The sequence below is a fragment of the Anopheles moucheti genome, chromosome 2, assembly GCF_943734755.1.
Source record: "Anopheles moucheti chromosome 2, idAnoMoucSN_F20_07, whole genome shotgun sequence".
Classification (NCBI taxonomy): Eukaryota; Metazoa; Arthropoda; class Insecta; order Diptera; family Culicidae; genus Anopheles; species Anopheles moucheti.
Genome location: NC_069140.1, coordinates 51,160,901 through 51,173,120, shown reverse-complemented (window position 1 = coordinate 51,173,120; position 12,220 = coordinate 51,160,901). Strand labels below are relative to the sequence as shown.

At 42.5% G+C, this 12,220-nt stretch overlaps 1 protein-coding gene across 1 annotated transcript; it reads left to right on the top strand.

Moving 5' to 3' along the window:
- Positions 1 to 9,249: 9,249 nt before the first annotated feature.
- LOC128298104 (uncharacterized) lies at positions 9,250 to 10,336 on the top strand. Its single transcript, XM_053033839.1, has 2 exons — positions 9,250 to 9,307; positions 9,420 to 10,336. Exons 1-2 carry the CDS (start codon positions 9,250 to 9,252, stop codon positions 10,334 to 10,336), a joined length of 975 nt encoding a protein of 324 aa, XP_052889799.1.
- Positions 10,337 to 12,220: the final 1,884 nt, after the last annotated feature.

Here is a 12,220-nt window from a genome sequence, read left to right as displayed (position 1 = left end):
GAGTACACTCCATACTTCTCTTGCGTAGCCGTGTAACCGGGCCGATATAGCTAATCAAATAGAAACAAATGTTTTATATAACGAAGGATATAAAAAATCCAAGGATATTTTCGATAAATATTTTACCTTTTTAATTAGATTTTGTGCTATAAATGTTAATGCTGTTAATTTTCCAAAAATCGCACAATCGGCACAAATTGTTTGGGGCCCCCAACACGGCGAGCCTACTCCGCATACCGTTTGATCCGCCGCTGATAGGAAGTATTGCAATCTTTTTTCCAGCCATTCTTTTCATAATTTTATCACAGTGGTCGTCACAGCTGATCGACGGTTGGTTAATCGGTTCCGAATCTTTCTGTTTTATTAATAATTATAACCGAATAATCTCCTTTTTCTTATTGGCATAATGGTGTATTGGGACCAATCCCCCCATATGCAGGTCTTAACTATCCGGCTACGGGCAGATAAAGTCAAAGAAAGCCAAGAATGGTGATCTTAGACCTCTTGAGGTTGTTGTGCCGTTAAGGAAGAAAGGGAGTACGTAGGGCTACTAGACCGTGGCCTATGTTTGTCACGTACTGGGAGTGCTCTAAATAGGATTTAGTACCGAACCTGCCGTGTGAAGTTCGGTGCAGCTTTCACTGTACTACAAGGCCTGATCACTTGAAGCATAGTGTCTGGGCCTATTCAAAAGGACAGGTTAGCTTTGGAAGAGTTCGGTTACGATTCTGATTATTGTAGCACCCAATCCAATCAGCAGGTTCGAAGAATCCAAATATTTTTTAATGCTTGGCTCTTGAGGCTGGAGGTTGAATGAATATCTTATATAATATAACAAATCAACATTTCGATACTCGATCAATATTCAGATAACAATTAAGTTACAGTCCAAAGAGTTAAATCATTACAATGCGGAAACTGCATATGTCAAAAAGCGAATATCGTTAAACAAAGTTTTACAAAATTACGCAAAAATAATACAATCTTTCAGTTTGTTTTCAATATTGTGTTTTTGGTGTTTGGTTGTTAAATACGATAGCAATGTTATATAGTTTGTTTTAAATGTAATGGCCCAAGTGAAATGGGGCGGCCCGGAGACGTTTATCTTTCTAAGCATGATTTCAATTTCTGCAATGTGGCAAGACCAATTTAGCGTGTTCAATTGCGATTGTACAGCTGCAAGCACGTTTACGAAAGTTCGGTATTGTGACAGTAGCACCATTTACCAAACCTCAATTCTCAACGAACAGTAACACGGGCAAATGATGTCTTTAGAATTGGGTCACCGAATGAATAGACTGAAATGCCTTTTTACACAACGCAGTACACTGCGTCGAATTAATCCGATTCGGTGGTGAGTAAAATATAGAACGTGATATTTTTCCGCACGTGATAAGATTCACCTCGGTAGCACCGGCTGCCAGAAGCAAGACAAATGCACACCCAAAACTCGCACAATGACGAGACACGGTAAGAGGCGTAATTATGCTTTAGACTGGGCATAACCAACTGGTCTGGTGTCATCGGGAAGATGGAGACCGTTTTGGGCAAATGTTACGAAACGCTACACTCACCATGACCATCACCGTCATAATCATTAATCAGGTACTTCCGCGGATAAGCGTTTAGCGCATGTTAATCGTTTTGCCTTCATAAAGTGTTTCTTCCATATTTATCCAAATTGTGTACCGCATTGAAATTGAAGATCAAACTGTTCAACGTCCAGGCGAGAGGCGTTATCGGTAAGCGGCGCTGTGCTTCCTTTGTTACTGCCGAACGGTGTAACGAATTTGGGGAAGTTAAAACGGAGGCATCCAACTGTGGTCAATCACGCGGTACAACGCTATCATTCGGATGGAAACGCATACGCATCCATGTGTAAAGTGCCGAGATCTGGACAGGGTTTTCCCTTTCGATTCTCCATTCGCCACAGCGGACGGTGACGCGCGCGCTTCCCACAATGCACCGTGCGGATGCGCCACCGTACGCCATTGCGCAACAGAGGATAAGAAGCAGGCCTTCATGTAACTCGGCTGTTGATATTCATCCCTGCGTTCGGCACTGGTTTTCCGCCACGGTTTGGAACGTTTGTTTGATATTGCTTCGCTTTTTTTCGCACTTCGTTTCGTGTCCACTTGTCTTGACCTGCGATAAGATTCGTGAAGGATGATTGAAGATGCCGGAACCGTACTTTGGTGGATGGTACCGCAGTACATCGCAAGCATCAAATGGTTTGTTTTTTGTTGCTGTGACTGTGCTGTGTGATTCAGATAATAATTTGCAAACAGTAACAGAAATGCTTGGCCGCTCATTAGGTTACATCTATTTCGTCGTTTTTTCTTTAATGGATTTTATGGAAAATTATCTTATCGAGAGGGAGACAAAACGACGCTGTTCGTTCGAAACAATCGAATGAAACCTCTTCACACACGAAGATCACGATCACGTGAAGCAAAACAAAACGAATGCAAACGTATCCGCGAACCTTCGGAAGGTACACTGGTCCAGTGACTGGGAACGAAGGAAAAACCGGTAACGAATGGGAAAAGAAGCAGCAGCAACAACAACAAAACTCACATTGCGGTTTTTATTACGCGCCTTTCTTCGGTGCCGGTGCGGATCGCTGCGGAAATCGCTGCCTGCAAAATGGGTGCGCACAGCCTAAGGAAGTTCGAACATTTCCTCCACTATCAACATTGCCCGGTGCACACTTATTCGGTCAAATTTTGAATTGAACCTTTTTGCCGAAACAAAAACGTCCACTTTTGACACATTTTTTGTGTGTGTTTGGTTGAGGCACCGTGCGCTCGAGCAGGCGCGGACGCCAGTGTGTACTTGAACGAAGAACACACACGTGTGAAGTGGCGACGATGAATGGATGTGATTAGTCTATGGATGCGTTTGCACTATGGGATGATCGAGGGATGATTAATGTATTTTCCAACCTCACCTTGTTTAATTATTAATTAAGATAAGCATATCAGATCTTCTGATTCTCGGCATCTATGATATAATTGATTGCGATCCATCTAAGTTACTAACAGGCGAATGCCATCTGAAAAGAAACTAGAAGAGGGAGCGGGAACGGAAAGCGGTCAAGGAAAGGTCCTGTATTTGGTTCAAAGATTAATTCAAATTTATTAATCCGAATGAGTGGCACTTGCAGTGGAGGATCAATCCCGTTGGAGGCCCACGGCGGAATTATCGCCCAAGGTACAGTTTTCAATCGGTTTACTTCTTCGGTAACAATCATCGAAATTTCTTAGAAACCTGTTGATGTTGATGTTTTAGGCGATGAACAGAAAAAACGGTTGATTTCTGTGGTGAGCTTTTACTTACTGAACTTTTTCTACAATTGACCTTGTTTTATAGCATTCTTCGATAAATCCGGTGACAAGAGTCGGTTGCCGCCGTGACAACACTACCAGTTTACGAATGTATAGTACCAGGAGAGCATCCACGGAAGAGGTAGCACCTGGTAATTTTATACAAACCACCTGTTTTCAGATTTCCGATACCAGGATAACTTGTTTTTCAAGAGGTAACACCTAGTACCAGCAGAGCAAGATGGCGCCCAACAATTCATGAAATGTTTCATGAAACTTTTCAGTGCGAAATTTCGCAAAGTAGCTCAATCTTGCAAAAAAATCCCACATCTCATTTCGAGACAATTTAGCGCCTACTGAGGCTGTCAAATCATTACATTGTTTTACAAGCCGGCTCGTTATCCAACTCCTCATGCTGAATCGAATGCATCAGTCGGCTCTGTCTTGCCCAAATGCGTGTCCTCATTCTTCTCATTGTTGAATAAATTCGTTTATAATCTACAACTTACAAAATAATATAATTTCAAACAACACCTACACCAAATTTTTATAAGTGTTTGTGAATCAATGACAGCCAAGATTGAGCTATTTCATACACGCGATGAAAACGACAAGTCGTTTTTTATGAAGACCGGCGCCGTCACCATCATGGCACCGGACCGGCTCAATGACAAATTTTATTTCTATTCGAAATTATCCTTCTACAGACGAAGTAGCATTTCTGTAGTACACATTACACAGTAAGTAGTACACAATGCACACTTATCAGTAGTTGTATACAAAAAACTGTTAAACAGACCAAATTTCTCCATAGTGCAGCGTAGGGAAATATGCTAGTCGCGCTTTCGATTTCGGATAGGCCCCGAACCTTTGTGTCCACGATTGCCCGGTCCAGCGATCCAGCAGGTGAAAGGAACCGAACGAACGGGAAAAACTATCGATAGAGAGGGACTCCGGGGCCAGCTTCCCATCGAAACGATGGCCATGTCGGGTAGGTGCGTACGCGGACAAATGAAACCGAACCACCAGCGTGTGCCATTTCATTTTCTATCGTTTTTCATCCATTTCTTTGTAGTACGTCTAGCGGAACCTAAGTAGTAGTAGCTGAAAAGCAAAACAGAGAGAGAGAGAGATAGAGCAGAATAGCAGGCCGTTGGGCTTAAACGAGGAAAACGAACGAAAGCAAAACAAACCACCCCGAACAAGAAAGATGGAGCAGCGTGACCAGCAGCAGTAATGGGTTCGTGTTTCGTGGATGTGTTTTTTTTTATCTGGTTTGTTTTCGCACGTGCTGGACGCAACCGCATGTGGTGTGTGCGCGGTTTCTTGAGGTGCATCTATAAAAATGCGCACGATCGAAGTCGGAAGGCAGCATTGGCGATTTGTCGGTTCGATTGTAAGGACGGCGCGTGTTCGAGTTCCATCTGGTGTGGCGTTTTATTTGGTGCATTTTTCGTGAGTTTTTTTTCGTGTTTTCGGGAGTACTCACACGTGTTTCCTTCAGTGAGCAGCAGCAGTGAGTTGCAGCTTTGTAGCAGTACGATAGTCATTTGAGTTTGTTGTCCATAATTGCACCGCCAAGTGTACACTTCCGGTAGGTCCGAGGTGTTACGGTTCGAGTGTGTGAGTTATATCCTCATTCTCTTTTTCACAATAATATAAACCCGAAGCCGGTGCGAGTCGAAGACAAGCTAGTGATTGAGTGGTGTTTTATTGCAAAAAGCGTTGCTGTGTGAACGGTAGTCGAACAACGCGTGGAAATCTTATTTTACGAAGCAATTTCATTTGTGGTACGTACAAAATCGTCGAATGAAGGCAAAACAATTGTTAAATTTAAATCAGAATCATCCATAACATAAGACATCATGCTAAAACATGTAGAGAAATTCATCGTTTGATTTTGGTTTATTTTATTGGTCAAAAAAATGAATCCTTTCAGAATTCGAAATCGCTAGTTTTATGAGTAAGGCCTACTGCCCCAGTAGGTCGTTGATTTTATTTACATTCATTGTTATGATCAAACTGTTTTGCAAATCTTATCACCAATGCTATAAACACTAGAAAAAGATGCAAGAAAAATTGCTTAGAAAGTACTATTATTAATCGATTATTTGTTATCAGTGTCAGTTATTGGTATTTGAAATAACTCATGTACTTGCATGCCAAAGGAACATCATGAAGTATCCCTAATGATTTAAAATAACATGCAAAAATGTGAAAGTTTATTTCATAGGATTCCAGGATTCCAAACAAGTTGCAAAGAAACGATAAACCATCCATATAGTAATGTATTTATTTGTAGTAGTTCGAACTATCAGAATGATATCGAATAATTGATTTATTTTTGTATTTTTTCACACTTTAAATATCTCTGAAACTTGACAAGTCATTTGCGAAGTTCCTAATCCTAAAGTCCTTAATTTCATTGTTAAATTCGTTGTGGTGAAAAAACTCCTTTTCTATTCACTATTTCTTCCACATTTTGTATCAATTTTACAAATCACGCATTTGCACCAAAGTTTTTATACATTTTTATGGTATTCGGCCCTTATGGACATTTGCTAAATTAAGATTTTCTTAAAAATTGCATATGCTTCTTTACTTTTCTTCATTTTAAAAAAAGTAAATTCTGATGGTCGTTAGTGGTAGAAAAAAAAAAATTGTGTTATGTTTTTAATGCATTAATGCATGTTTTCTTTCATGTTGCATTGCGATTCTTTGCAATAACACTACAATTATGGTTGTTGCGAGCTTAAACAAGCGAGAAAAGAGAATTGTTTTGAGGCCAATATATGTTTTCTTATGTACTTAATTGCAAAATAAAAGGTATTTTTTAAACTTCACGGTAGTTTAAATTAATTTCTTGCATGCATAACGTATAATATATTTAATCATCTTAATAGTCGTGATTTTGAATCAATTTTCAAAGAAATAATGCACAATTTGCTTCCTGGCATGAACTAATCATCATTTTAAAAAAAATCATTTTTAAATCTCTTTCCGTCGATACAAACCACTCGGAAGCGATACTTCCGATGCTCCCCCTAAATATGCGTTTTATAACCCTCCTATGGCAACCTTATGGAGATGAACATAATGGACCATCCTGCCCCAACCCGGTGCACGATTCAGCGTTTTGTGTGTTATGTAACACATTTCCACTAAACCATTGAAAACTCTCTATCGCTCTTACTGCCGGTCACGTGGACTGACGCGGAACACGAATCAATCAAAGAAAAATTCAACCAAACACCGGTCAGTAACGCTTTTCAACGCATTTCATGGCGCATCATAAAACACACATGGGTAACAAGCAAGAAAACAAAAAATAAACGCTAGCCACAAGCCAAAAATGAACAACAGATCGTAAAAAAAATATCACTTTTGGCAAAAAATTTCCCGGCCTGGGGCTCCCCGAAGCGAGCCTTCCGCGTTTTGTTAGTTCGCCATTTCCTAACCTTACTCGTGCCGAATTCATAACGAAACAGTAGTGGGTTTTGGCGGGTGCGGGAAGCGATGCAGGTGAAAGTGCGAAAGTCGATTACTTTCAACACTTGTGCGTTCCGGTACTCTCTGCTGCACGAAGGTTGCAAAGCAATGATGCACCTTCAGACAGAAGAATTATCAATAAATTGGCTGATTGGCATGAACCTTTTTTGCTAATTTGTACGAATTTGTTTTTGTAAAGGAAGGATCATTAAAACATATCAAATTACTTCCTTTTGTTTTTGGAGTGATCGTGTCATGTCTGTTTGTGGAAAGGTCAATGAGCGATAAATGTCGTTATGCGATTTTCTTATTAACATTATGCTCATTGGTTTGATAGATGATTTCAGAGTGCTAAGAATTGTAAATACTATACAGAAAGCAGCACAAAACAGGTTTAAATTAATGGTTACAGATTCAAACACTAACCGTCAAGTTTTAAAGCACACCATCAACTTATTGCTAAACATGCTAATTCACCTAATTTTCCGCACTATTTACGATCACTTCATAATCCAGAACAAATCACTGGCATTAAGCTTCTGATCTTCGGTGTTTAAAAAAGCATTTAAAAGTGACAACCGGTTGATGTTATGCGAAAAGAGCGAACAAAAACTCCGCATGACTAAACTAAACAACTGTAGCAAATAAATTTCTCCAGCCGTTCAGTCCCGACTTTGGCGCACACCTTTTTCATCACTTTCGACCCGTTCCCATCGATTGGCGGGAGACATTTTTTTTGGCCCCGTCTTTACCGCTGATCCGTGTGGAGACCTATTTCTTCTCCGGGGGGATTATCGAACGCGTTTTGTGTTTCAGCCGGTGTCGATCACTCTCGATACACGAAATATATGTAACAATGAATTGTTGTTTTTTTTTATTACTATTATTGCATTTAATTATGCAACAAACCGATCTGACGATTTTGGTTGGCTTTTGTTGTGTGGCCTCGCGATAGAAATCCCAACGTGTCGCGATGCTGGATCGGTTTTAATTGATTCCATTTCACGATCACCTGATCGATTATGCGGATGGTTGAGCTATCTTTCTTAAAGAAAGGAAGGAATTTATTAGCTTTCAATTTAAATTTAATTATAAAGCTACCGACAAGGGGGAACGATGATTTATATTTCATCAGATCAATCTACGATCATCTTCATTCACACGTTTTGCTCATCATCCTCTGCAGCTGCATCCTTTGTTGTTTCGTTTCCTTTACAGGGTGTGTGAGTGTGTTTGCTCATAACAGCTTTTGTTTAAGGCATACACAAGCCAACATTCTTCACACGTGAAAGTGTTAGGAAAAATCGTCGATCGTCCGATCGCGCCACGTGTGAGAAACATCACAACGGCACTATTTTTATCAAGTGTTGGAGAAATTCATTTTGATTTAATGCCGAATTGTTGTTGTCCAATCCAAGCAATGAAAATTTTGCAGCAAAAACACAAACATTGAATAAACATTCCGTGCTTCTTGGGCTTTCGTTTCGTTTAGTGAAGTATCAACTTGACTTGGTGAGTGTGTGTGTGTGTGTGTGTGTGTATGGGGTACGGAAAGAATGGTTCATCGCTGTTCGCTCGTTGAAGTCTCCGCGGTTCGTTTAGGTGAAATCTTCCAGCAAACGGTCGCTTTCATCGTTTCGAATAACACGGGATCATACGTACGTAGGAGTGGTGCTACCTATTTCATATAATTGTTTCGTTTTCGATTGATATCAGAATGCTGGTCATAATCATTATCATTTCCGAGGTAGAACGTCAATACTAGACGATCTTCTATTGCGAGACAACTATATGAAAAAACATTAGAACAGCTGATAACGTATGGTGAAGATTGTTATCCCTTGTTGCACTGTTGTTATCAGAAAACACGATGTCTGATCGTGATCGTAAGCATGCAATCAAACAATCCGTCGGTTGAAACGAAATGCAAATGTTCTTTTTTTGCGATTCATGTAAACTCCTTCCATTGATATGCTCATGCTATTGAAAATTGAAGAATTAAATTCATTTTAGAGGGTGATTAGGATTAAGGGGGATTTAAGCAATAGGAAAAAAGAATGAGCGGGTGTTCGTCTTTCCGGTAATTCATGCGAGTTGTAACTATTAAGAAGACATATTGCTATCGAAACAAAAATTGCTGGATGTACAATCAATTCACAAGAGCATAACAAGCTCCCATCGAATTAAACAATCTTTATTAAATTACCATTTCCACGCGCAATCATTCGCGAAATCATTCCAAAATTCGCTCGGAACCGTAACCATTCGTCATGTTTTGTTGGTTTTTATTTTTAAGGTAGTAAAGTATTGTCACATTACGCAACTTGCCGGACATGCAAAACGATTTTGCCACCTTTCTGCTTTGCAGTAACATGTTTCGTTTTGTTGTTCATTTCACTTGCAGCTTCCAGCGACAACGACGACGACAACGAAGATGAAGTCCGTTAATATCACCCTCGCCGTTGGTTTGGTGCTATGCCTGTTCGCCATCGGTACAGTATACATGCGCTCGCTCGGCACCACACATTTGCATCCGTATCGCGTTAAATCCGGCTTCATTTTCTCCACGCAACCGTGTTTTTATTTATCTTTTTGTTTTCGCAGATGGTATCGCGGCTCGATCGGGTGCGGACCGTAAGAAGGACTACGATTACGAGTACGAGTCGGGCGGCATTTCTAGCTCGGGCGGTGGATACAGCGGTTCGGGCAGCAGCTATTCGCCCAAATCGGGCTACAGTGCCGGCAGCGGGTTGCGTTCCATTGCGCAGGGTTCAGCCGATCAGGCCAACTCGGCCGTTGCTAATCAACATGCCGCAGCCAAACAGGCTGCGTACGTTGCACAGAACACGCTTGCTCAGGCCGCGTCGCAAGCAGCCGCGACCGCACAGGCCGCCCTCGCCGGCAAGCACGTGCTGCTGCAGGGTCTCGAGCAGCAAAGTCTCGAAGCCCACCAGGCGCTGGATGCGGAGATACAGCAGCTACAGCAAGCGAAACGGTCCGCGAAGGCGGCCCAGCACGCCGCCCAGCAGGCGCTGAACCACGTGCAGGTGCTGCAGTCCGCGCTGAACAATGCGCAGGTGGCTGCCGAACATGCGCAGCAGAGTGCGAGCGAAGCGGCAGCAGAGCTGGCCTCCCAGACGCAGATGGTCGGCTCGGCGAAGCAGCGGGTGGAAGCATTGGAGGAACAGCTGAACTCGGCCCGCGTAGACTTTGAGGCCACGCAGGAGGCGGCCCACAAGGCGGCGGCTTCCGCTCAGGAAGCGCAGAACAATGCGGCCGAGGCGGCGGCCCACGCAGCCATCCCGCTCGTACACGTGGCCCAAACGATCTCGGACGGGCACGGACTTGGCAGCAGCCACACGCTGCAGGCGAAGATCGGTAAGGTCGGCGGCAAGCAGCATCAGCAGCACCACGCATCGTCGGAGGATGAGATTAACAGTGGCGAGATTGAGGTGGCGGCCAACCACAACTATGGCGACTTTAAACCATCGCAGCAGACGTTCAGCTTCGCTGGATACTAAGCGTATCGGATCGTGATCCGGGCATCTTCTACAATACATCCCCACCATCATCATCATCATCATCATCATCAACACCACTACTGCTAATCGGCTGTGCCGCGGTACAGCAAAGATCTATGTTTTAATAGAGCCACATACAAACACACTCTCGTATTGGACGCAACTTTGAAGACATCGAGGAGGCACCGGAAGAAGCATGGAGGAGGTGATCAGTGCAACACTTCCCAAGATCAGTGTCAATGCGCCAGTGCACGCGCGCATTCAGAAGAAAGTGAAATCGATCGGATTTGATCGAGTTAGGGGCACTAGGGAGCTGACAGTGAAGTGGGGGAAAAGCGGAACTACATTAGCTCCATTGCAGCATGCGTCAAATACCGTAATCCCGGAAGGTTGGCTTTCACGGTCCCTGGCGCATTGCATTGCCAGAAGCCGGTTTCCACCACGATCGTGATGACCGCAGGGTGGGTGTAGAAGGGAGGGAGCATGAGGTAAGTTTTTCCTGCTCCTCCTGTTTGATATTTGTTCACCGGTAGTGCCTCGGAGTGTAGCAGTGACCAAACGAACGAACGCACCAAACCGACAGATAGACAGGGACGTAATCGCAATGTTTGTATTTATTTATGTGACTATCTAGGACGCGAGGAGGCTAGACAGCAACTTACGCGAGTGAGCGTTTGAGAGACACGCATTAGAATATAGTTAATATTGGTTGTGTTCTGTTTTGTTTCGGTTTTCCACTTCTACTGCTATTACTTTTACTTTTGCTAATTATGTTACTGTTTTGTTTTAGTACATGCAAGCTGATTGTGAAGATTTATGTAATAAAGAAAATACAAGAGAACGAATACGAACATGTAACGATCGTACCGTGCACGAATACGTGCTCGTTTATCGATGACATATCGACTTATAACAAGATTCTTACACTTTACTATTCATTAGCCAATCAAACACAAGGGTTAATCGTATCCGCCCTGACGTCAACCAAAACAGCGGTAATAACAAAAGTTAGAAAGAAAAAATCTCCATTTCCAATTATTTTGTGGCGGAGAGACGAAAAAAATACGCTAATTTATTTACCTCATACTATCAAACTCGTGAAAGCGATCGCTAGTTTAAATAAGCCGTGGAATAAATTTGCCCATCCCTGTTGCATTGCATACAACCAAACACGTGAGAGCGGTCGCTAGTGTAAGGAAGATGGATGAAACGGAAAGCATCCTTCGTTTCGCTCAAACTTTCCGTCGGCTGATACGAAATTCCATACAAAACAGCCGTTTTCAGATTTCCGATACCAGGATGGCATGCTTTTCAAGAGGTGACACCTAGTACCAGCAGAGCAAGCACAATTCACGCGCTTCCCGGTAGGTGGCGCGCAACTTCGTCAGCGCGCTGTCAGTCCTCGAACAAGACAAAACAAACCACACGACTAGAACAAACCCGTGTAATCATATGGAGGTGCGCTGTCAGCTTGTATCGAACATCCCACACAAACAAGACACAAAACAAACCCGCTTGGTTTTGTCTGGGATGCTTTTGTCATACCCTGAGACTATCTATGCCTTGGCAATCCGCATGGAACAGGCACAGTAGGCGAAGCCTTAACATATATTAATAAAACAGGTAAAATTTAGATGTCCTTAAACTTTAATGGGATCGTTCGCAAAATGGCTTTAAATCATATAAAAATTAATATAAACGGTAATATAAACGATTGATTATGATTTATCGTGCCGATCGAAACAGAAAACTCGCCAAAAAAGGACCAGTTTGTCAAGCTCTGATACCAGGAGAGCATCCAACGCAGGAGGATGCTTTTTCCGTGTTTTTCGAGGCAGAAAACTCGCCAAAAATGACCAGTTTGTCAAGCTCCTGATACCAGGA